Source organism: Serinus canaria, chromosome 10 (genome assembly GCF_022539315.1).
Source record: "Serinus canaria isolate serCan28SL12 chromosome 10, serCan2020, whole genome shotgun sequence".
In the NCBI taxonomy this organism is placed as follows: domain Eukaryota; kingdom Metazoa; phylum Chordata; class Aves; order Passeriformes; family Fringillidae; genus Serinus; species Serinus canaria.
Window position 1 is genome coordinate 3,874,297 of NC_066324.1, and position 26,699 is coordinate 3,900,995.

A 26,699-nucleotide genomic window follows, 5' to 3' on the forward strand; every position below is an offset into this window, starting at 1 on the left:
TCTTTCACATAAACTCTCATTCTGACTCATTTCTTTCATTAAGAGAAAACTGAGTTGAAGGTATGAGTGATATTTTCATTACAAATCAATTGCATGGTTAAAGAGAAAAAGGAAGTTTGCAGTAAACTGAGGGATACCATTTAAATATATGTGTGTGTGTGTGTATGTATATATATATATATATATAAAATTATTTTCCATTAAAGATTTAAATGGGTGTAAACCAGTTTTCTTTACTAGAAAAGGGTAAAAGTTAAGACTTTCCTTGGTCAAGTGCCAGGCTCCAAGGACAATTATGATGCTGAAATCTCAGGGAATTCCACTGTGTTGCTTTATACTCTGCCTCCCCCACTACCTCTGGCACTCCACAAGCACTGCTGGTCCCCACGTGCTGTGTGCAGTTGGAATAAGGAATATGCCACGCTCTGTCATCATTTCTATTATCAGCCTGAAAGAGGTGAATCTTTGCTGTAATGAAGAATTAGGTTCATTCTTTTTCATCTTCCAAAATTAGCCCAGCCTGAGAGCAAGGTATTTACAGACATGAAGTCCTTTGTCTTGGACAGTGCAGCCTTAAAAACATCAGACAGGAAGAAACATCTGCATTGATTTTCATTGTTTAATACTCAAGAGTGAAAAAGTGTAAAATCACAAAGCTTATACCACCACAAAAAACGCAGTTTCATTGCAAATGACCAGAACACAAGCTGCCTGCAAAGTTTCACACAGCTGACATCAACAAACCCAGGTTCAACATTCTGACCGTCTTTTGAAACACCTGCTGTTCACAAACATCAGCAGCACAGAGCTCTTGCTATCTCACACATCCTTCTTTATCTTCTATGCTCTATTTGCTTCTTAGACCAGTGGTTTACACATTTGAAAAAACAGTGCCCCACTTCTGATCTATATCAGCATAGAAATAACATAGTTTTTACCCTCCCCAAAAAAATTATTATATTTGAAAAGCGTTTTGTTTAATCCAAACTCAGCGGAAAAGTTTTTATTTCTATTTAATAAAAAGCATAATATGAGTAAGCTTCAGAAGTGCATGCTGACTGAGGGTGTGTCACCAATCTGCTCAGCCACAGGATATAATTCTCATGCAGAAAGTGATCACCTTGGGTGAGTTAGTACACCAGGGAGTAGGTTATGTTTGCTCTCATTAGTAATTCATGGACCTACAGCCCCAGTTCTGCACGAGGCGTGCTGGATGTGACTGCCCACCTAAATACACTCTGTTGTCTGAAGGTAGAATCATCCAAAAGTTACCATTATGTCTAAATGTCTCAGGTTAATAAGAACTAAGTGGAAAATAGGTTGCTTATATTAAAACCTTTTTAAAACTTGAATTTTTATATGTGAGGCAACTTTGTTTGCACAGCCTTTTTTCATGCAAAGGAACAGTGCCTAAAATGTTAAAATCTTTTAAAAGTCATGCTAATGCACATTTCCAGCACTCTACAATAACCCAGCTTCCCAATAATTGATTAAAATCCTGCTCTTAAATAAAGTTCACTGAACAAATTTTTCCTCCAGACTATCAAAACAGAAATGTATCTTGGCATAACCTACTGCATCTGACAGTGATGTGCAAAGGAATTTCTGAAGAGCTGTTGTTGCCTCAGAGGAAGCAACACAGATTTTTAATTTTTTTAAATCCTTCAATGCTAAGGGCACCTACATTTTATGAGTCACTTGCTCCTCACTGGTTTATTCCCTCACCTTACCTTATAATCCTCCCAGCAGGTGAAGACAAACAGAACAGTTTTAGCATCACTGTTCCTAAGGAGCACCTGAATCTGTGAGAGATTCCATGATGTACCAGTAAATGGGCTTGGCATTGTAAGTAGCTTCTTGTTGGTTGCTAAATATATTTTCTGCAGATATTCTTGTATCTGCTTTACAGAGAATGGTAAGTCTTGAATAAAATTCCAAGAAAACTTACCTCATTATTTTTACCTCTGTTGCTTACTACAGACCTGACTTCTTCCTTCATGCAGTTGATACTTGAAGTACAGAATCTGATTACTGACAGTATGGCATCTAGCTGGAAAATTCTGGCTTATTCATGATTATTAAACACAGAGATGTTGCCACCTTTAAAATCATACAGTCAACTAAGGAAACAAAAGTATAGGATGAGATTAGAAGTATTACAATAATTAACATCCTATTTATAAATGGAAGCACAAGCTCTTTTCTGAGCATATAGGAATAATTTTCAAAAAAAAATATTATCTAGAACACAGTGAACAGTATAAATAAGCTTAGATTACATGCCTTTAGTGCTTCTAAACAACTCAGTTTCCTGTTCATTTTCCAGCTGTTGGTGGGACTTCCAATTTCAACAAATGATTCCAGACAAAATGAGGAAAACATTGAGAAAATTTTGCAGTGCAGACAAACCTCATGAGTTAATCTTTGGAACATGAATAGCTTTGTACAGTTTCAAACTTAGTAAAACTAAGGCACACATGGATTAAACTGTCCTATATCTGAGAGCAGGATATGTCAGTCAGCACGGAGCTTCTCAGCTTTGCATTTACATTCATAGTATAAAGCAGCAGTCAGCTTTGAGAAATCTACTTCTGTTAATAGTAAGGAATTTGAAAAGTGACTAGTCATGCCAGACTAAGATAGTCTAACTGGATTCTAAGATGGATCAGCACACACAAAACTAGGCTTACATAACCACAGGAAAAAAATCTGGGAGTCAGCACCGGCCGGGCTGGCGCTGCTCAGCCACCCGGAGCCAGGTGTGTGTCTGCTCTGCAGAGGTGGGCACAGTGAGCGAGTGTGTGCTTGTGTTTGTGAGTGTGTGTGTGCAGAAACAGCAGCTTCTCACTTCTATTTGTTACTTCCATACGTGTCCAGTATGGTATTTCTTACCCCAGTGACAAGATTTTGGCTGCTGTTTTTGTTATTGCCAGCACTGCCCAGGTCAGGCCAGCCAGTGGTGCTGTGCTGGCTTCCAAGCTGAACTTAGGAAGTCACTGAATTATAAAGTGAAATTATGTCCTTCATTCAACCAATGTGCAATCCAAGTGAAATTAGCTTATTTGCAAACAATTTAAGTAGAAGGCAACTTTGGCCTGAGGCACACATTACATTCAAAGGAAAAAAAAAAGGAAGAAAAATTCAAATCTCAGGTTGGGTTTGCAGGGGGAGTTTGAAAAGGACATCTTGTTTGTAAACAAAGGATTATCTGGGAATGAGCTGACACACAATGATCCTAAGCGTCATCAATGTCATTTGTAAAAGTTTCCTTCTAAGAGGACACATATCAGCTAATTTCACTGTGTTAGGAAATTAGGCACTATGTAATCATGTTTGACTTTTCACACTTGCCTTTAGCAATACCTACTATCAGGTAACCCATAACTGCAAAGTAAGTTGAGGTTACTAATGTACACAGCCACTAAATCTGTAAGGAGTTCTCCTTACCTCAGTGGGAACACTATCCAGTCTAGTTTTTAAATTTGTTTTCATTATAGAGCTATTAAATATACTACTGTCTAACCATAAAATTCACTATTTCTCACCTGGAATACCGTGAGAAATTCTTACCTCAGTGTTAACTCTTTCTTTTTTTGCACTGCATTCAAGCTATAAAAATAATGTCATTTTTGTCAATTCTTGCTATGCTTAGTTTGATCCTACAGGATCATATTTAATTTTATAGCTGTAATAACTGTCTCTTATAATGTATGCATTAGGTATTGCATATAAGCACACAGAAATGGAACTGAAAATCAGCTACTACCACTCATTAGTCTCATATTCTGTTAAATTTGTGGTTAGTAGCTTGAGATTCAATAGAATTGCATAGTAATGTTGTAGTAACCAAGTACAATACAGTATTAAGGAAAAAAAAATCATTTGAAAAGTCCTATCCAAGCACACATTTAATAGCTGATGTGCTATAAAACAAACAAAAAAATAGAATCCTTTGAATTCCCCAGTAGCAATTTCCTGATTCTAGGGGTGGAAAAATCTGAAAATATCAGGCACAGAACTCTGAGGAAAAATATTAATAGCACGATCTCTCCCAAAAATAAAATTTCTAATAAAATAAAATGTGCTGAATAGAGGCTTAAATTCAAGACTTCTCAGTCCAGCATTAATAATCTAAATAGTTTGAGGGTTTCCCCATCCCTTTTTTTCTCTTTAAAAAAAAAAGGATAATATAAAATACGTATAAACAAACTGCTATGTAGGCTTCATCAGAGAGTCTTTTCAGAACCACTGTCCATCATTATCATTCTCATCCTCTTCCTCCTCATGGTCCAGGTAGACAAAAGCGACTTTCTTCTCTTCAGAAGTATCTGACCTTTGGCCGACCGTTCTTTGCATCTGCACAGTTTGATCAAAAAATGACTGTTCCACCACCTTTTCACCCTGATCTTGGGAAAAACTGGAGAGAACGTAGCCACTTCTTGTGCTTTCATTTCCTGCAAGCTGGTTGCTTTCAACGATGACCTGTGGCTGACCAGCAGAAGGCTCTCGCTTGCCGGACACCAGCGTCGCCCCTTGCTGTTCTCCACTCTTCACTGCAGATGTTCCACCCAGATTGGAAACATCCATTTGGAAAGTGTAAGCTGTTTCCCTGGAGCCTACTTTAATATGCTTCACAGAGCTGCTGCTCTCAGATGACTCTGCTATTTGTGAAAGATCTTCCACCACTCCAGCAATGGGTCCTGAGAAGATTATTTCCTCAGCATGAGTTCCTGCAGGACTTATTTTAACATGCCTGAAGGCTCTTGAGCCTCCTGAAAGGGTCTGGTCTTCCAGTTCAGTGATTTCTGTGTGCTCGGAGGCAGGCCCCTGGTAGATGATCTCTTCAGCTGTCATAAATCCCTGGGGACCCATCTGGATTTGTCTGATTGAACTTTCTGCCTGTGAGAAGTCCCTCGTGCTGCTGACCTCCACTTTACCAGAGATGGGTCCTTCAAAGATAACGTGCTCAGTGTGAACCTCTTTTGGGCCCAGCCTGAAGTGCCTCATAGATCTGCTGACATCCACAGCTCCTTCAGCCTGGGAAAGGCCATCAGAGCTATTGAGTGCCAGAGAGTCTGAACCCGACCCCTCAAAAGAGACTTCTTCAGTCACTTGCCTTGATCCTACTGTGACACGTCTTGTGGTCCTGCTGAAGTCTGTTGAGACCTTCTGAGAAAGATTTCCAGAATCCATCTCTTCTACAACTGTAGTAATGGGGCCTGTAAAAATTACTTGTTCTGTGGTTTGGATTTCCTTGGGGCCCAGTTTAAAGTGCTTCACAGACTGGCTGAATTCCGACAGCCCCTCTCTCTGAACAACATCTTCTGTAGCACTGAGCTCCAGCGTTTCAGAACCAGGCCCTTCATACAGGACCTGCTCAAACCTCTGGACTTCTGCTGGGCCAACCCTGACACTCCTCTGGGACTTGGTCTCATCAGCTGAGTCTGATGAGTGAGAGGCCTCTCCATAATCTGCAGCTTCCAAAACCGAACCGTCATAAACAACCCTTTCAGTGGTGTGATAGCCAGTGCCACCAGTCCGCCTGGTCGTGGAGGAGCTGTAGATCTCTTGGTCAGCAAAAGGACTGTATTTGTCACTGTGGGAAGAAACTTCTACACTGCTCCTATCCGAGCTCTCTTCCTTCAGGGAGTGTATTGTTGTCTTCTCCTTCTCGCTTGTGATTACTTCACCAAGCTGATTTACATCAAATTCATCAGTATTAAGGGTCTGGGAGAGATTGACTTCAGCGACAATGGTGACTGAGCCCCCCTCCTCCTTCTGATCAACTTTTCTGATATCAAATGCCAAGTTACTAGCATCCACTTTGTTGTCTTTTGTTAATGCAGAGAGCTCCTCTTTCACACTTTCTGGAAGACTGCCCTCCAACTGCTCTAAAGCTTCCTTCAACTGATGTTTAGGGTCCTTCGTTTCCTTGGATAAAAGCCCTTTTATTGAAGTCTGAAATTCATGGGGAATTTTAATTTCTTTTTCAATAACAATGGATTCAACATGGGATCTTTCACCTTCAGGATGCTCTTTTAAAATATGGGCACTTGCTTCCTCCCCCACCACTTTGTAGGTTTCTTCTGGAGACCTCGCACCTTCCTCTCTCTTACTTTGTGTGCCTTGCAAAAATTCATCTTGCCAAGAATATTTAATAGTTGATTCTTCTTCAATATGAATTTGCCCATATACTGAGTCATCATCTTTTTCATTAATAACAGGGTGCTCATCAGGAACAGATACAAAATATTTCTGTTCAATAGGTGAGTCATCTTCCTCGGTTACTTCTTCCACGCGCGTGAAGCTCTCATGGCGCGGTTTCTTCTTTTTGACATCTTCATACGTGAAGGTGATGTTTTGTTCCTCTTCACCATAACGCCTCTCCCTCTCAGGGAATGAATCCTCCACTTCTTCTACTTGGAAAGGTGTTGAAAAATCAGTCCTTTCATCAGTGGTGTAATCCAGTGGCTCCTCTACAATCTCCACATTCACAGACACGTTCTTTCCGCTCTCGCTTCCTTTCAGGCCGTGATGGACAATATCTTCTATCTCCTCTTTGGAAGGAGTTCCCTCCATGCCCTCTCGAATCACTTTTCTAACATCTTGGTTTGATAGATGTCCTAAGTCACCTTCATCAGAAATAGCTATGTCTTCTTGAACTTGAGACTGCACTGTGAACTCAGTCTTTATTTTCCCTTCATCTTCTTGTTCTTTTTTATCAAAATGGGTCACTTTGGTGTCTGTTGACATCTGTGAACTAGAAGAGTGTGTGAAACTTTTAAGAATGTCAGCAACGATATTCTCTGCTATGCTTTCAGTTGGCAGAGCTCCCATTTTAGGGGTCCCATCCCTAATTTGCTCTTGACTTTCCAGACTGGACTCTGCTTCTGAAATCCTCACTTGGTGAGTTTCAGCAGACTGAGTTATGTGTTCATCTGTTTCTCTTCCTATGGAAGTTTTAACACCTTGTACCCTTATTTCTTTATTTCTCTGGGGCCCTTTGTCAGGAACAGGCCTTTCAATAGTGATTGGTATCTCAATGACATCTTTGCTTCTTGATTCCGAGGTCATAGTTGCATCTTTTTTGGTTGCATCACTTTTCAAAGTTCTTGAAGCAGAAATATCACTCCCTGTTATCTTCTGGCTAAATTCCTCATGGATATATTTTTTCTGCTCAGTCTTCCTCCCAAAATCGACAGTTTCTTCTACAAAAGATTTCTGATCAGTTTTCTCATCCTTAGTTTGTTTCTCCAGCTTATCTTTTTCTTTCAGCAGAGATGGCTTCTCATCAGTTGGTTTGCTGCCTCCTCTTTTGTCTTTTAGTGTGGTCCGAGTTTCAATTATAGTTTCTTCATATTTAGATGGTTTTGCATTGGTAATCAGCTCATAAGCTGGAAATCTAGTGAAGCCTGGTTTACTTCTTTCAGCATCAGGCTTGTGGTCCTTGTCTGATCTTTCAGCATGTGCTGATTCTTTTGAAAAAGATACTGTGGATGAAGTTGTAACTTCTGTTTTCTTCCTTTCTGGAATCCTCTTTTGCTGCATTTCAGTGCTTCTCCAGCTACTGTAGTCTGGAGTAAATGTTCTTAGTTCTTTGTGGTCTGTTACAATCCTTTCATCCTTTGTGACAGTTGTTGAAGGGCGATATGTTGAACCAAGCAGGTCCCTTCCAAAAGTTCTTCCCCCTGTTGCTGTGTGTGATCCAGCCTGAGTGGAGTGGGCTGAGTAATGTGCAGAGCTGCTCAGATTTGTCACTGGCATTCTGTGCCTCATGTCAGTGATCCTGGGAGCTGGTGAAGCTTTACTTCTATTACTTTCTTGATAAGTAGAGTAAATATCAGTGTAGTTGTAGGAAGTGTTTATAATATCTGCAAAGAGAGCACAGGTGACCAAGCATTAAAATAATGGTTTGTATCAAAAATATCATCAAATAAGAGGACATGACCTAAGAAAACATGCACTATTTTTTTTTGAAAGAAATCATGTCTTCATTTTCAGTGGAGCTTTGTAAAGGCATTCCTGTAGGTTTTCCCTGTTAATTAAGTCTGTGCATAAATTACATTAAAGCTGAAAGCAAAGCTTTTTCTCAAGTTGCAAGATCTTGCTAATTTTACCTGTTGTGCACTACTGTGCATTTATTGAGGAATTACACTTTTTATATTTATACTGAAGTTCATTTACAACTTCTTATTAAATAATGTATGTTAATATCACAGACTGGGTTTTCTGCTTCATTAGCCTAAGTGGCCTGAAGTTTCTTAGTTCCTGCTGACATTTAATGGCACATCTGCCACCACATACTAGAAACTGCAAACACAAATAGAGCCCTTCCTAGCCATACAGTAAAGCACAACAAGGGAGAGAAACAAAGAACCTTTTAGGCTCTATCTAGAGAAATTAATACTATGTGCCAGAAATATCTGACAGTTAAGACCAGCCAGTACTGCACCACTCACATCTCTCACTCCTAAAAAGCTATCACACCTCCTCTGACTTTTGGTAGTGTCTCCTGTATTATTTCTGTAATTCCTTCCCTATTCTGTGAATATGCCTGAGCACTGTCTGCAGAAGTACTGGCTAGTCCAGATCCAAACAGTGCTGTCCAGATGCAGGCACAGTCCTCACAATTTAACAGCACAAGCAGGTCTCTGTGAGCATTTCAGCCTGAGCCTCTTGGATTTCCTGCTACACACACAGCCTTCAAACGTCTTCTGGGACTACAGTAATGACCCCACATTGTTAAACTCATTAGTATTATCCAGATCAATTCTGTTATTAATTGCAATGACCACAGCAGTCATGGTGAAGGTCCATCTTATCTAAGATCCTGTTTGCAGGGACCAAGAGTAGATACACAGGGAAGAGTATAAGAACAGGGGAAGTAAACAGTGATACTTCCCTTGTATACTCTCACAGCCTCCAGAGATTTGCAGCTCCTAAGATAGAAATGGTATCTTTGTGTTTAGTAAGTCTTTGGTTTGTCTTTCATTACTCTGCTAAAATATCTCTTTAAACCCACGTGAACATTTTAACACTCACAATGCCTCAGGATGATGAACTCCATATTTTTAACTACATGTTCTGTTATACAGAACATTTTTAACTACATGTTCTATTTTTAACTACATGTTCTGTTATACACCTCTTGCTTTATACTTCACAACTCTCTTAAGACTTGTGGGCATCCAAAAGTTCTTTAGAGGTACAAAACTTCACTCCTTACATTCTCCACTCAAGCCATGATTTTATAAGGTAACTCACACAGAAGAGCAATACGTTGATTTAAAATATTAACACTCAAAACGAATTCAAAATTCACTTTGCAATACACCCATTAAAACATACATCAGGAACAGTATAACATAATAATTTCCAGTTGTATTTAATTTAATTTAAAATTAATTTTAAAATATTCATATTTTACCTTGAGGCAGTTTCCCTGCATACTCTTCTCTCCATATAATCCATGGCTTGCTCTCCCCTTCTAACAAAGCTCTGCAAAACACAAAGGGCATTTCATTAAAATGCTGGGAACAATAAGCATAATATTTTACATTTAGAAGTCTTAGAAATTGAAACAATTATCCAGTAGTTGCCACATTCCACTATTCCAGGTTGCTCTAAGTCCCATCCAACCTGGCCTGGAACACTTCCAGGGACGGGGCAGCCACAGTTGCTCTGGGCAAGATGTTTTACAAAGAAAATGCAAAAATGAAAAAAAAAAAAAAAAAAGACAGCAACCTTTCTGTTTGTAAAAGAGCAGTAAAGGTGGTGTTGAAGTGTGATATGAGGGGACTGTTACAGGAGGATTTGCAAGTTGTACCATTTTGAAATGAAAAATGAAGGAAAGCATAACTTCTGCTATGAAACACAAGGCTGTGGGAAACAATTTACAGTGTTAAATTAACTATTCTTAGTTCCTAATCCACTGGAAATCAGCACAACACATTTCACAAAAAAAAGGGAGTAGGGAAATTCTCTGTGTCAGAAACTGCTTGGTTTCCTTTAATGCCCTCCCTGTCTGTCCCTGTCTTTTTTGGCAGTGACACTCCAACAGCTCCCACACTTCCAGGAGGTGCTGGGGCAGCAGCCTGGAAATGCTACATCAGGGTCATTCCCTGTGCAAGGCAATGTTGCAGTCAGCACAGTAACTTGGGTGGGTTTATGCTGCTCCTACCAGCCAGTTACAGCATTTCTGGGTTTGGGAATGCCAGATGTTCTGCACTGATAAGACACAGCTGGAGGACTGTGATAGCCAAGGCTTCTGACTCCCCGGGGCAGGAGCTGAAAGCTCCTTAGGATTGGGGCACAAACTCCTCTGCTGGACATCTACGTCAAAAATAACAAAGCAGGTGTTTTAAGCATCACCTGTTTACTTCATACTTCTCATGACTGATCACTTTGGCACTAGCAAAATATCATTAGCAAAGTTTTCTTAGCCTTGATGGATTTGTCTAGATCCAGAAAAAAAACTAAAAAAAACCCCAGGTTAGAACTACCTAAAACAGGCTCAGATGGGCAGTTTCCCTTCTATTTTGAGTTGAAAAAACTCACAGTAAAAGCAATTTATCTTTCTCCATACTCAGAGAAGCTTCATGGGAATTAGATCCCTTCAACACATGTAATGCTCCCAAGACCAAACATCTGATCTGATGAAGCCAGTGAGTGCCAAACAAATTGCTCTGCCAGACCTGCCAGAGAAGCTGGTGGTGACACTGCAGAAACACATCCAGGAGCTGGCAGTGAGAGTGTTAACCATGACGAAGGAAAGCAGGAATGTGGGGAGTTTGACTAAGGATTTCTGGCTGCTGTTAAAACAACAGTTGTTCAGTTGCTGCAGCAACCTATGAAGTCACTAAAAATAAGTTCCAGGAGGTAACTGTATATGGCAAAGGGCAGCAGCCCACAGAAAAGCTGGATCTGAAGTGTTACTACTGAAAGTGAAAGGCAAAGCTTCCTGAAACCTCTGTAAAACTGGACAGAGAATCAGAATTTTACCGGGCAGTTCATATTATGTATGACCTCATGCTTATCAGAAACCCAAGAAAATGTTGAACTGAGCTTGGCTTACTAAACTGGCACGAGAAAGGGCAGTGCATTGCACTGAGCCAGCAAACTCAGCTTGTGCTGCTCAGCTTGACCATAACTTGAGTTTATACAAGTCATTTTGCTTCTCTATTTCTCTTAATAATAATAATAACCTCTTGGTGGTAAGGTCTGCTTTTAAACTTAAACTGCCCAAACAATTAATTTCAACTGTATGAACTTTTAAGCACTCATAGTAATAGTAAAAAAACATTGCCCCAAGCAGCACTCTTCTAAAAAAAATAACCATGTCAGCTACTTCCTGGAAATCAGGTCCCAAATGACATATACTCCCCTTTTTGCTAACACTTAAATTAAGTGTTACCAGAAAATAATCCAACTGCACCGTTAGCTCATTTCATTATTAATGTCATTTATCTAAAGTTAGCAGGGGCATGCTCGTCAGCCTGTGCTGGATGACAACAGAAAACAACAGTCCATGAGAGCAGGAGGAGGAGATAAAGTGGTTGGGGTGGGGAGAGAGAACAAAAGGATGTAGTGCAAATTTTATTATGGGCATTCAGGACAGTAATGACTTCATTTCAACTACAGAAACCCAGAATCTCAGATGAGGCAGTTGGCCAGCAAGCCATAAAAACTCATCCTCTCCATCCTGGGTATTTGCTAAGGAGTTACAAAAAAATCCCACCTCTCCAGGAAGGGGGGTCAAGGCCATTCCACATCCTTTTTCTATCCTCCCAGGATGGGAGGATGAGGAGTGTGAAGAACAGCAGGTAACTGCATATTGAATTCCCCAGGTGTTGAAAACTCAGTGTGTTCTCAACATAAAACCCATACAGGAGTGGAACCTATTGGGATGGTACAAGTTATAAAGGGGAAGTAATGAGACTGGCTTTAAAAGCTGTGGTGAGTAGCTCAGAGGAGCTTAATGCTGGTGATGATTCTGTGAGAGGAAGGCATGGAAAGGCACAGAAGTGTTGATGGAGAAGCACAAGTCAAAGTCCACCTGGCAAGGGTGCTCAGAAATCCTAAGGGTTCAGAGACCATGGAAATAAAAAAGAAAAAAAAGGTATGTAGCCTTTGGTGCTTCAGAATGCAGGGTGGAAACCTGAACAGAACACTTGTATGACACTGGAATTTCAAAGTGAAGTATTTTACCCTTCTCAACAACATATTTTAGAGAGGACAGAAAAGCTCCTGAACCTATTGGTACAGGCTCTGGGCAGCCTCTGCTATGTGAAGAGAAGTTTCTGCTAGCTAGGGAGAAAGGCCTGAGAGTAATTCAGATTCTAGGCAGGTTTTCTATCTCCTTTTAAAATCAAGAGTTTTACAGGGTGACTAATTCACCACTTCTCTCTGGAAATAAAACCTAAGCATAGTTAAGTAGCTGTGGTTTTGAAGGGTTCCAAGGACACAGAACAAAACTGTGAGACACTTAATAAATATTTACTTCAACAGTGAGAAAAGGGTTTAGGAATGAATATTCCCATGAGGTGTAAGTCCACAAAGCCACATCTTTCTCTTCCTGAGTGAATCTCAGCTCCCAGAGCAGGAAGGGTGAGCAGAGTCAGAGAGGAAATACATTTGGACCTTAAGGAAGGGTGTTCCTTGCAACAGTGATCCTTCTTCCCAGTCCAAGAGCAATGGTGACTAATGGAAAGAACTGACCTTGCAACAGAGCTGCAGGAGTTGTAAAACAAAGAGAAAACACAGGGTGGGAGGTAAAAGGAAGGCTCCAAGACCAGCTACCACACCCTTAACCTATAGGGCCAGGAGGAAAGGAAGTGCCAGGGCCTTGGTGGGAAGCTCTCCATGGAAAGTTCAGGACACTGGACTGAGTGTGAATAGGTGCCTTTTGTTTCCAGCATGCATAAGCCAGGGTATATGCCAGCATCCTCTGTGAAAACCAACTGAAGCTGTGTTCACATGCCCTTTTTTCCACAGGTAAAAAGACCTGGGAGAGGAACAGGAATTGAAAAAGCACATGAGTGAGCTGTCCAGAATTCTCCTACTTGACTTTATGGGCTGGGCCCCCTCCCACAGCAGGGCTGACAGAGACACAGAAGAAGGAAGGAACTATTTTCTTGAATAAAAGGAGAAAAAGAAGAGAAGGGAAATAGGTAAAACTGCATAAATGTAAAACCACAAAACAATAGCTTTTCAGCTTCTGATATTTTAAAAGAAGTTTTTTTGCTAGAATTTGCATGTTTTTTATCTGTGGCAAGGCCCATTCTCTTATTCTTATCTCATCTTCAGTGGGCAGAGGCTCATTTTTCCACTGACATCTGCCTTGCCAAGGCCATCAGTGACCCAGATGAAGAAACCCCACAGATTAAGGAGCTTCTTAACTGGACAACAAACACACTGCAGGTGATGCTGCATTGTTCTCCATTCATTAACCAGGGCAGGGAATCCTTAGACAAACCAAAAATGCTCAGATAATCAGTGATACAACTTTGGAGAAATTCCAGAATTTCATGGGCTTACAAGGTTTTCAAACAAATGAATACCTGGGCATTATCATTCCTAGTTCTGGATGAATACTAATCATCAAAACGACTCTGATAATTCTGTTATTGTGACAGTGCTAATCCTGTTTTGCAGATGAATAAACCAAGGGAGAAAGTTTAACGACAGCAGTGAAAGTCAACAACAGAGCTGGGATTAAGTTCAGAAGAATCATGTTTTTTAGCAAAGTTAACAGAATTAACACACACAGATAAGGATCACAACTGGCTACCACTTCCACAGTAATGCTCCAGACACTACTGGCTTTCCAAGGATCACAGGGGTCCCACTCCACCAACAAACACCAAAGAACACACTGCTGCTTATCAAGTGACTGCAGATTACTTGTCCCCCACTGTCTGTGATTTTATCTCCTCCAGAAACCAGCCTTGGTTCTGTGCCTCCTTGCAGACAAGGCATCTTGAACAGACTGTTGGTGCTCTTTCATGAAGACATTCTCTGCTCCCTACTCCTTATCAAGCTCCTCAGAAATTATTTCAAGTTTCCATATTTTCAGTTATGCAACTGAAATTAAATTTCAAATGCTCAGTGGATTGACAGTCCACACACCTCACCCATAACTCAGCTGGTGCTATCTTTATCCAGACTTACTGGTTCACACTCAGGACACAGCATTTATGCTTTAGGACACAGAAGCATGTATTATATTTAACTGGAAATACCCCATCTATTTACACAGGTTGAATATTAATAATGCACCCAGTGTAATGACAGAGGCAGTCTCCTTAAAAAAATACAGAAGTAGCCTGAAATTAAATTTTCACAAATTATCACTTTGCTCAATAATAATTGCACATCTCTCTGTATTTGAAGATTGGTATCTCAATGAAATTTGTTGAAAATATTGCGCTGTGTGTAGAAAAAAACACATCATCTTTACAAGAAGGATGGATCTTCCTCCAGTTCATCAGTTTGGGGTTATTTAGGATTTTTTTCATTCCAAATCAGTTTTGTGCCATGTACATCACGATTCCCCAGAAAAGATAATTACTCTGCCTTTTCAACCCCACAACTACTTAGTGGCTAGAGAGAGGTGCAGTCCTGAAGATTCATTAGCAGAGATGTTGTTTGCTCTTATCTCATATTTGATCTAAACATGTTTTCATAACTAATCAAGGATGGAGAAAGCCAGGACTTAATCAAACAGAGTTTTCTGTTATCTTCCCTCTATCGTACAACTACAACAAGGATGGGGAACTCACTGCTTACCTCAGTGCTGCAGGTGGTCACTAATCAGCATATTTAAATGAAATGTGCCATGGAAGTTGATGGCAACCACATAACCTCACGTTTTATTAATTGCAATTTAGGGATATTGTCTCCTCAGCTTGTAACCAAATATTGCCCCAAAAATCCCCATCAATCTGACATCCACTCGACCAGGACTAAGAAGGTTTCTTACATTTCACTGTATTTGTACCAAGTTGATAGGATTCCTATGAATTATATTGGCTTTGGAGCCTTGAGACTCCCAAAGTCACTGTTTATATTTTAAATGCTGGAAAGAGGATGAATGGGGCTCCCATATCTATAAAAAGGGATTTAAATTATTGTCTAGTCAATAGAGTGGGACCACAAATCTTACCTGTAGGTTTCAATTTCAAGGATGAGGCCTGCTTTCACCTGCAGGAGTTCTTGGTAGTCCCTCAGGTAATCTGTGATTGACATGGTCAGGAACTGCTTCTCTTCTTCCAGGGCATCAATTATTCTCTGGACAGAAACAAATTATTTTTAGTTTTGAAAGAACATAAAATTCTGTAAACTTCAATGCCTGGAAACAGAAAAATTTTAATTTTAAAAAAAAAACTTATACAAAAATACATCAATGCTCTATCACTTCAAAAACCAGAAGAAATCAGCTCCATGCCCTCCCCATATACAAGCTGAAATAAATTGTTCCTGAAGCAAGTTTTATGCTAAGTTCATTTTATTCCTTACTAAGCTGGTTAAATTATTTCAGTTAAACCCATTCAGATGCCCTGTGCAAAAGTTATTAAGCACACATAGCAAGGAAAATACACTTCTTTATAAGATTTATATGTGACTCACTTGGTCATTTTAAGACATGTTAAATCACACCTGAGATCAGAAAATTCAGCAATTGCTTTGCCATGAGAACCTTATCAGTATTTTCAGTTCCACACATGTGTGGGTTCAAACCAGTTTTGGAATTAGAGCATCTGAAGACACTCACAGTGCCCACAAGGTAAAAGATGAACCTCCAGTGGTTCCTTCAAGATTTTTTACAGTATTTGGATGCCTGCTTTTAGGCCCACCCAGCTCTGTCCTCACTGCTGCTCAGAAGATGGATAAAAGATTGCTCATTTTCATCTCAATAACAATATATGACCTTATGCAGCACAAATAAATATAAAAGGTTATATATATTTGCACTAAATGGCAGAAGGAAGAAAAGAGTAGAAATTGCTTTAATCACTGGTGTTACCTCTCACATGAATGGTGAACTGTCATTTATACATATATTAATACAAATTCTAACCTTACAAACAAATATGATATAGATTGCACTTTGTTCTGGGGGCTGGGAAGACAGAAATTAAATATCAACAAAGGCCAAATTCTGTTTTATTCATGTCACTATGCACTATGCAGGAACTCTGAAATGTCATTTACAGAGCAAAACCTCATACACATGTACAACACTAAACAAGAATTCACAACAGTGTATTTTAGATTTCATCCTGAAAACTGCTTTGCAATCAAACTGAAAGATCAAGGCACTGATGGTTTAGTTTTAAAAAATTCAAAATATATCACTTATAGGCAGCAAGTGCTCCAGTCTCACAGTATGAGCAATAGCATAAAAATGAAGATACAGCAGGGGACTCTGCTGTTAATGCCAGCATGATGTGCTAGGCAGAAGTAAGAACTAAGAATATAAAGTGCTGGCATGTCAAACATTAATAGTTTTGGGTTTTTTAAAGTAAAACTAAAAAGAAAGCTCTATGAAGGAAGCTGCCTATATTTGCCTATACACGTGGGTACAGTTCTCTATATAACACATTAATTTCTTTCTTCATTTGCTTTGCAGCTCTTGCTAAATGATCACATTGATGCTTCCCTTGACATGACAATCCTTGCCTACAGTCTTCAGTGTACTTAAAATTCCTCTTTTATGGCAGAAGACAAATCATATCTGCAATCTGAAAGAGCAGCACAAACCCCCAACAGCCTCCTGCAGACCCCAGTGGAGGCACCATCCCATGGCCAGGCAGACCTTCAGCAGCCCTGAGGGAGCAATCCTGCTCAAGGACAGCACAGACACGATGGGAAATCCCGAGGTGAGAAGGGAAGAAAAGTACAAGTACTGCTTTTTAAAAGGAAAAAGACTATTCAGCAAGAATGGCCAGGTTGCAACAGAACCAGGAGTCAGCAGAAGGTGCAGAAGAAAACCAATCCCTCAGAGCTCTGGTACAAAAGTTAAATGATTCAGATGTTTCTTGCCTGCACAATTAGACACAGAAAAACCAATATGTGTGCATGCATTCCTTAAAAAGAGCTTTAAAATGCAGTCCCAGAAAAATCCATGCAGGAAATTTCTACACTGGACTACAGAGTATGGGGAGCTCTGAAAGCCAGGGGCTGTTCAAACCTATCCAACAACACAGGAGCTTCAGTCCCCCATCCCAAGTTCTCTAGTCTGGGTTTGAAAAGCCACCTGGATTCTGCCCATGGGGCTGGAGAGCACTGGGGATCCAAGAGCTGGAGTAAATCATTACCCTAAGGGGCCACATAGCCCAGCCAGCTGTGCAGTAGTTCCAAAGGAATGAATTCCAGTGGGAGCAGACACTCTATAGACTGGGTGGCAGACAGCCAGACACTCAGCCCTCCATCACTGATGCTCAAACATAAAGCAGAAGACAACTGGTCTCAAGTCCTGTCTCCAAGCACTCCAAAAGCACAGAAACCAATCCATCAAAGTCCAGCAGATTGTGAGCCAACAAACCCATTTTGCAAAAGGTAACCTCTACTTGGCAGATCTGGTGTTTTCTTCACACAGGACTCTCTGGGAAAGATCTGCTTCCCAGCCACATCAGTCACAGCCCCCAAATCCCAGTGATGTCCTGGTAGGACTAAGTAAAGGAATAGAAACTGTTTTCTCACCCTTCATCTGTTCCTTTCCAGGCAACACTGGGAAATTTTAGAAGGGCAGCAGGGGGGAAAGAATTTACTTGGGTTGTCCAAGCTGTACCTACTGAGGGAATAGAGGATTCCAGGCCCTAGCCCTTTCCATCTGGAACTATTTACTGATCCCATAGCTCATTCATGGCTCAGCAGGGGAGGAACTCACCCTGCACTTGGCTGGCTCAAAACTGGTACACAGAGAAAGGCACATAATATATCGACATTAAATGTGCATTTGACAAGATGTTTTCTCCTTCTCTCAAGCTCACAGCACTGACACAGGAACTGATCCTAAACCCACTCTTATTACTGAAAAATATCTGCCTGTTTCAGAGCAGCAGGATGGGCCATGGATGGTTTTACATCCAAATAATTCAGGGTTTTCAAACCACCAGAAGTTTTTTCATCAGTATTCTCATAGCACACAGCTAAAATTAAGGAAGTAAGAGATGTACTGAGTTCATCCCTTTAGCACTCAGGACCAGTGAAAATTTTCCAGTGTATGATTTACTGCCTGCCTGGTTCAGCTACATTATAATTCCAAATACTTTTTTTCTATTTAACACTGCTGAAAGCTGCAGTGACGATAAGGGCAGTTCAGGAGGCAAGGATGAACATATAAGGCAACTGGATGATATATGGAAAATATGAATAAATCTAATTGCCATTGCAGCTGCAATGAACAATAATAACTTGACTTTAATCTGCACATATGTATCATTTCTATGTGACACTCTACAATAAATAAGCATGGAATTGATGCTTTTTAAAGAGTAGTTTAAAACCCATGCTGAACATACTTCAACTAGTAAGAGAAATGAGTGAGGGAAAAAAAAAAGCTTTGATCCCAAGGATGGAACCTGAAACAGCTGCTCCTACGCATTCCATAATTTTTCTTCCTGGATGTGAGCAAAAGATTTTATTTCTCATGTACAGGAGACTGGCAGCTGCAAAAAGGCATTTCTCATTAAACCCAAACATAATACCATGCAGAATTAATAAACCCTATGAAATATTTGAATATACATCCAGATAATATTTCGTTTCTGGTGAAAATGGTCAGATATTTTCAACACACTTTTTTCTTCTTCTTGTATTACTAAGATTTGAAACTATTTTTCCTGTAAAATCCAAAGACATCAAACATTCAGGAGAGTACCAGAGAAGTCTGATGTTGGTGTCAAAAGAACAATCCATTTTGGAGCATTGCATCAGGACCATTCAAGGGCATCCACTGATTTTGATTATTTGACTTCTGCAATAGATTGCTGTCATCTACAATGGATTTCTCCAGTTGCTCTTTCAAAGGAAATTCTTTAAAAATACAACCAGATACAGAGATGACTGGTTTAAAAACACCTCCCTGAGCTGAAAAAGTGAAATAAAAGCCATTCTCACTGGCTGTAGAAGATAAACTTGTGGCATGGACAGCAAGCTATACAAAATGCTCTGTTTACTCCATATTTAGAGGTTTTCAGTTTGAGCAATGACGACTCTCTTTATAAACCCCTAAAAATAAAGACAGCAAGAAGGTTGTGTTTTGGACATCTAAGAAACTTTAAATATAAAATGGAAAAAAATGAAGAGGTTTGTTTCTTCTTTAGATTTTCAGCAGGTTTTACCTGTTGGATAGATTTAATTAATGAGGGATTTATATATGTCATCTTCTACAGCTTTGGGAATGTTTACATGTGTGACTGTCAGAATGAATTGTCCTGTCAAAAATGGAAAAAAAGTATTTAAAAGTTAAGAGCCTTTCCAATTACTTCTTACATACCTAATCTGTCTCAGTTCACAGCATCTGCAAACTATGCAGCTTCCAAACAATCCAGCAGAGTACAAAAACCAGACACGCACACAGCCACAGGTCCCAGTCCCTTCCCAGCTGCCAACATCTCCATAATCTGCACAAAGCTGGGCAAACACGGGGTTCAGGCACACACCGAGCTCCAGCAGGGTGTTAATAAAGGGTCTAACAGTGAACAAAAGAAATGTTGCCCTCAGGAAATGGATGGATGGGCTGCATGATCTAATATGTGCTCTCCCCTCCGAGCGGGATGAGCGGATACTCCTCTGTTCCGGCAGGAGCTGATCCCCTCCCACGCACGGGGGATCGCACATTACACCGAACATCATCCTGACAGCAAACAAACCCTCAGCTGCACATGCTGTAACCCCTGCTTGACACCTCCAACATCCACCTCCAACATCTTCTCGCCTTTATACAAAGTTTTCTTAACCACGCTGGGGACCACAAGCTTTTCCCGAGGCTCAAGGCACACTGGAATGGGTGTAAAACAGGAAGAAATTCCAGTTTATTTCTGGAAGAAATTCCAGATTATTTCTGGGAGCAAATGAGCCGTGGGACACGGCCACTCTCAAGCCTCAGGGCCGTGTCCCACGGCTCATTTGCTCCCAGGGACTGCTCCGCGTCCCAAGCACTCCTGCCAACCCTGCCAGGAGCCTGGCAAGGCCGTGTGCCTGCTCCATGCTCTTGGCCACTTGCCGAGGGCAGGTTGGGAAGGGAGCACCTGTCACCAGGATGATGTCCTCAGGGTCACTGTCTCCCTTCTGAGTCACACCCAGCTCTGCCCAAACCCCCCGGGGGCTCCGAGAGACTCCCCGCCCCACACAGAGAAGGGCCCAGCAGCGAAAGGCTCCTGCTGGGCCACCTCCTCCTCCAGCCTGGGCAAATCCCACTGCCAGGAAGCAGAGCGGGGTGGGAAAGCCCTGGACCACACCGAGCCAGAGCGGCTTTAGCACCTCCCGGAGCAGAGCGAGGAGGAGGGACGGAAAAGTCGCTCACATCGCGCTATGGACCAGAACTGAAGGGAAAACGCGAGTGACAGGAGCGTCAGGGCAAGCGGGAGAGTCCCGGGGCCGGGGCCCATGTGCCACCCACCTGGTACTCCTCCAGCTCGGCGCCGTGGCGGTCCTGCATGGCCAGCATCTCCTGCTCCAGCCGCTCCCGCAGCGCGCACAGCTCCTGGCCCTGGCGGTGCAGATCCTCCAGGTGCTGCCGGCACTGCCGGCTCTCCTCCCGCAGCAGCTCCAGGTTCTCCCGGTTGCGCTGCGCCTCCTGCTCCTGCAGCACCTGGATCTGCTCCTGGTAGCGCAGCAGGGTCTCCCGACAGCTCTGGTTGAGCAGCATCTCGTAGGTCTCCTCCAGCTCCTCCAGGCTCAGCCCGGCCAAGGGGGGCGGCAAGGCGGCCAGGTTCAGCCGCAGCTCCCGCATCTCCACCGCCTCCCGCCGCTGCCGCTCCGCCATGTGCCCGTGCTCGGCCTGCAGCTCCAGCAGCAGCTCCTCCAGGGCCACGCACTCGCCCCGCAGCCGCTCCAGCAGCGCCCGCTGCCCGGCCAGCTCGGGCTCCAGGCGCCGCCGCATCCCCAGCACCTCCGCGCCCAGCGCCCGCAGCTCCTCCAGCTCCCGCCGCAGCCCGTCCCGCTCCAGCTCCGCTTCCAACTTCGCCCGGCTCAGCTCCTCCAGCTGCATCCGCAGCCAGGCCAGCTCCTGCTCGGGCACCTGGAGCCCGATCAGCTCCTGCTCCCGCAGCTCCGCCAGCTCCCGCGCCAGAAAGCGGTTCTCCTCCTCCAGCTCCCGCACGCGGGTCACGAAGACCCGCAGGCGGGAGTTCAGCTCCTGCAGCTCCCTCTTCTCGTCCCATCCCGGTTCCCAGCGCCGCCACATCTTGCCGGCCTTGGGGGTCGGGGCGCGGTGGCCCCGGGGCTGCGGGCGCTGCGCGGCTGCGGCGGGAGCTGCGGGGTGTGCGCGGCACCGGGACAGGCCCCGCCCCTCAGCCCCGGCCCTCAGCCCGGGCCCCACCCCGGACACTCGGCCCCGCCCCCGGCCCCGCCCCGCTGCGCCGCTGCGCCCCCTGCCGGGCTCCCGGCGACTCCCGCCAAATTCCTGGGCGGGAATGTGAGCCCGCCTCAGGGGGCAGAGCCCCGCTTAAGGAGCTGAGCCCGGCTTAAGGAGCCAAATCCCGCTCGGGGAGCAAAGCCTCGTTCAGAGAGCAAAGACCTTCTAAGCTGGGCTCAGGAAGCAAAGTCGAACTCAGGGAGCTGAGTCCCGTTCAGGGAGCAAGGCCAGGTTTGGGAAGTAAAGCCAAGCTCAGGGAGCCACACCCTGCTCAGAGAACAAGGCCCTGTTTAGTCAGAAGCCCAGCCCTGCTTAGGGAGCTCCCAGCATTGCTGTCCTGATCCCCTTTCTTGGCATTGTCCTTCCCTGCTGGCACTGCAGTGTTGGGCTCATCCTGCGCTCCCAGCACAGCCCCGGCTGCTCTGCTCCCCACGAAGGAATTTCTGGATTTACCCTCTTTGCCATCACCTGCTGCTGTTACTGCACCGTGGTGGCTGGGCTTATCTTTGTATAAAGTGTCGAGTGCCACTTCATGACACTACTTTTAAGTGGAACACCTCCAGTTTTGATTTCGTGTCACAACCATAAACCTTTGCCCGGCAGAAGAACATCTCACCTCGGGGCCGAGGCGCCTGCAGCCTGCACGTCCCTGTGCCTGCATGTCCCTGTGCCCGCTTCTCCCAGCCTCATTTTGCACCATATAAGGGCTGGATCCAGCTGGATCCTTTCATTGACTGCCTGGAACTCAGCGAGGAGGCAGTGAAGCATCACACCCTGTATTATCTACCAAATTAGACAAAAAAGACTTGGAGTGACTCATTTCAGCCTTTCTCATCTCCCCAGGCATTCTTCTCTCCCTCTCTGACACACACACATTTCTATTTCACCCAGTGCTGCAGCACTGGGAGTTTTGCAGAGATTTGCTGCTTCACACAAGGCAGCACAGCTCCCACCTCCGTGGCTGCCCCTTAGGACCACTCCCAACCAAAGCTCTCACGTGGAAAAGACTGGAATTTGGCACAAGTCCCACAGATCTGGGATCAGGGCACAGATGTGCCACACTGACCTGCTCTGGGCAGTGCAACTCCTTCGCTGCTCTGTGTCACCCTTCCCAAAGCCTTCCCGCAGAACTGCACCTCCCTGCCCTCAGAAAGGCCCAATTCTGGCTGCTGCTTTGCTCTCTGCTGAGCAAGTTTTCTTCTAATCTCAGTAAAGCCTCCAGGATTTGAGCCTAACCAACACAGATAAATCGTTGGCTTTGGCCTAAAAGTCAGCCAATTTAGCCTTGGCAGATTTGCTCCCTCAGAGGTCACTGAGAAGCCGAGATTTACTAAAGGCACTTGAGTTTTCTTGGCTTTGTGGTCGAAGTCAAGTCCCTCGGTGACACTCTAACACCTGCTGTTCTTTTATGAGGGAAACCACTGTGCTTCTGGGAAGAGCTACCTTCCTGTGGTTTACGAGGCTTTTTCTCCCTCTGATGTCACTGTTGTCCTAAAAACCCCGAGTGACACTGGCATCCACACGGAGCGGCGCCGCTGCCCCGGCCAGAGCCGGACTAAACCAGCTCCCAGGGGTCCACTGGGGGTGTCCAGCCAAATGTCCAACTCTCAGCACCTTGTCATCTCTCACTGACAATCTGACTGCTCTCTTGCTGCAACAGTATTCATAAATTTTTATTATTTTGCCATTGAAAACAGTAGATGCTGAATCTCTGCTTTTATGAAAAATCTCTGGTTTTTTGAAAAAACACCATAAGTAAATGTCTCTAGATGTGGGACAGCTTTCCAGGCTGGGGGATCTGCCTCTCCATTGGCTGTATATGTGTGGTAGATCTGTAATTGAGCAAGGAATTTGTGGGCTAGGGCAGGGAATGCTTAAAGGGGCAAAGTTTGGGCAAGTAATTTCTGAGACAGATCTTGAAGTTTTGTGGCTGGCTTCCAGCACTCAGTGGACCATCGAGAATCGCCTGATTGCTGCAAATATGTGGACACATTAATTCATTTGCACCTGCAGAAAAAGGGAAAGAAACCTGACATAGTCAACCAATGGTGGGCAAATTAAAAACTGCTAAAGGCTTTTGCTGCCACAGTTAGTTCTCCTTCTCTGTGGGAAGAAAGATGTTGGAGACCTTGACAGAAGGAAAAGTGAAGACCTACAGCACTTCCAAGGTGGAGGTGTGGAGCATCCCTCCTTCCAAGGTAAATCCTTGCTGCCAGAGGCCACATCCTGCCCCTAGGAACTCAGCTGTAATGCACAGGTAATAGAATCAAAGACCTGGGGAGGGGGAATTTACAATCTTCTTTGCCACTTCAGAGACAGCTGAGGCAAATTGGGTCTCTGTGTCGCTTCAGCTCCAGCAAAGGCCTTGTGCTTTTGCGAGGCTCCTTGTCAGCATCCTCCAAACTACAAAGTGTCACCCTGGTAACTCTGAATCCTGCCTCAGCACAGCTTGTTCCATGTGCTCTCTCATCTGCAGAGTTTAAAGGATGGAGCTGTCACTGGGGAAATGTTCTGATTCCGACGTTCCTGAGATGGATTTGACGCGAGGAAAACAGGGTTCATTAAAATGGTGCAAGATGTTGTGATTGCTATTTATATGGGAGGCTCAAAACAGGTTTTTGTTTACAGACAGTTCCTGCAATTAGATCAGTGGAGGAATATTCCCCCTGTGGTGGGTGGGAGGGAGTGTGAAGTGTGATATTTCCCATCCTCACCTTTTGGCTTTCATGGCCATTTCCTGTTAAAGGAATATTAGATATATCCCCAGTACCAGCAAAAGGTGGACTTCTCTGCATCCTCTTTCTGGGCCTCTACAAAGCCTGGAGATCCTCAAAAACTGGCTAAAATGTTGTTGGGGCAGGGAGTGATTCTCCAAGGGCCAGAACTGAGGCTTCTCTCTGCTTCCAGCCCAGGGGAATGCTTTGCCACTCCCACAATCCCTGCAGCACCTACACCATCCTGGCTTTACTGGGAGTTTTACAGTTTATGGATTCATTCTTTCTCTCAGGAAGATCAATTCCCTGTATGCCATCCTATTCTATTTGCACCCCTTTGGATAAATCTTTGCAGAGCTATAACTCGAAATACAGGAGCGTGTCGGCAGAGTCCTTAGTGCATCCCTGCCTGCCACAGTCCCCCCATCAAAGCACCTCCCTCTTGCTGTGACCTTCAGGTGTTCCAGGCACCAGCAGTGACCTGGCTCTCCTTTGGAAAGGCCTTTGGAACCAGGAGCTTTATTTGACCTGCTGCAGAAGGGCCTTTGTTTAGAAACTCCCGCGGAAATATTCATTTCAAAGAAGGCAGCAGTAGCGATTAAAGCACTCTGTTGCCTCTCTCAAGGTGATTTTCCGTCCCTGTGAGAGGTTTAGCCACTTCTGCCTGCGTTTTGCGGAGGAGCACTTGCAGAAGCGGTGGGCACCTCTAGATGGTGCGTTTTACTCAGGAGAACTTTGTGCCCGGCCCTTTACATAACTTTGCTCCTTGTCTGAGGCTGCAAACTCTCTCCAACCAAACCACACAGGTTTTAGTATTTCCTTGTTTTCTGAACTTGAGAACCTGGCTGCACTAGTGAAAAATAATAAAAATATAGGACTTAGATGCCTTAAAAAGGTGTATTATGTGGCTTATATGGTTGGACCTCAGAGGTATCTACTATGTGGAATATCTGCTATATAACTGTTGGCATTCCCTGTCTTCTGGGCTCATTCCTGTGCTAATTAAATAAAAATTAATCTAATTTTTTTTAAAACACAAAACTCTGCTCTTGTACTTGAATGCAAAGAAAGAGGGAAGGAACAGAGATGGGTAATACCACAGAGATAAAATGATGGTGATGTTGCAATAACTTACTCCATCTATGGTATTTATACTTCTTTTCTCTGGACAGCATTCCCCTGCTTGAGGAACAACACAAGATGATTTAACTGCCTCAGTTTTGGTCACTTTAGAAAAGTCATGAGGACAACATAGAGAATTAATATCACTAATTTGGGGCTGGGGATAAAGGCCATTTGGTTTTCCTACTTTTTGTTCTGGGTTATTTTATTTTATTTTTAAGAAACTGAAAGAACATGTAGTTGTCTTCAGCATTCTTAGGCATAGGAATTGTACAGTTAAATTATCCAGGAGCTGAAAAGACACCAACCTTCTAGAATTGTCCAGCTCTACAAACAGCAATCAAAATGGAATAAATGATAAAAAAATGAATTAGATCAAAAAAATCTTCAGGGCTTTCATAAGCTAAGATGTTCTTCATAACACAAGTAAGGAAATTGCTTGTGCTTCTTCAATGGGTCCAAGATTTTCTCCATGATTTCTAACCTGAAATTGCTGCTTTTAGAAGCTTGTGAAAAGGCCACGTATGGAATAAACTCTTCCAGTGCATTATGAGTAATATCTACTGCTCCTGTTTTACATCTCAGCCTAGCGACAGAGCTTCCTTGTAAATAAGGGTTATTTCCACTAAAAGGCTATTATGAAGTTAGCTTTGATGCCGAGGCTACAGTCTCAGCTCCCAAGCGTAAAAGAACACTTTAGGATATAAATAGCTTTGTTCTGCCTGCCTAAATACCGTGTTTTCTGCAGGAGCAGCCCGGGGAGGAGCGGGGACACAACCTGGGCTGCTGCGTGCGACATTCCGGCAGCTCCCGGGAAAGGCCAGCGGGCAGGACCCGGCCTTTCATGTGGTTATCGCAGGGTGTTGCTACAGGGTTGCACTGGGCTTTTACCAGGAGATTGTTCCTCCCGATAGCCGGGAGGCCATAAATGCCATCAGGAGCGCCTCTCCCGCCAGCCCCTCTCCGGTTTTGTTTGATGTCACCGGGGCTGGGCAGCCTCGTGGCTGTTACTGGGTCCTGATCTAATGTGATGCTCTCCTTCGCTGGTTTTGGATGCTGGAGGTGGGAGTTGAGATTCATTCTTACATCATTTGAGTTTTCTCCTTTTTTTTTTCCTGGTTTATATCCCCCAGTTTCAGTGTGGATGACAGCTATTCCTTGCTGCAGCACAGGAGCCACTGGGAAAAGATGGCACTTGGAGTCTTCTTGGAGGACACCTCTGTCCCCCTCCCACTTCTTCTTGGTCTTCTGGTTTTCTTCAACCTCCCATCCTCTGCCAG

General features: G+C 43.5%; 1 protein-coding gene across 1 annotated transcript; it reads right to left on the minus strand.

Annotated features, from left to right (window-relative positions):
• Positions 1 to 605: 605 nt before the first annotated feature.
• SYNM (synemin) lies at positions 606 to 21,503 on the minus strand. Its single transcript, XM_030228481.2, has 4 exons — positions 20,627 to 21,503; positions 15,164 to 15,288; positions 9,428 to 9,498; positions 606 to 7,871 (listed from the first exon to the last, which is right to left on the minus strand). Exons 1-4 carry the CDS (start codon positions 21,410 to 21,412, stop codon positions 4,240 to 4,242), a joined length of 4,614 nt encoding a protein of 1,537 aa, XP_030084341.2. The 5' UTR covers positions 21,413 to 21,503; the 3' UTR covers positions 606 to 4,239.
• Positions 21,504 to 26,699: the final 5,196 nt, after the last annotated feature.

Coding starts and splice junctions, on each gene's coding strand:
- SYNM (XM_030228481.2), bottom strand. CDS start 21,412: ATGTGGCGGCGCTGGGAACCGGGATGGGACGAGAAGAGGGAGCTGCAG. Junction 15,289..20,626: donor CCGAGCTGGAGGAGTACCAG/GTGGGTGGCACA, acceptor GTTTCTGTCCAG/AGAATAATTGATGCCCTGGA. Junction 9,499..15,163: donor CTTGAAATTGAAACCTACAG/GTAAGATTTGTG, acceptor TGTGTTTTGCAG/AGCTTTGTTAGAAGGGGAGA.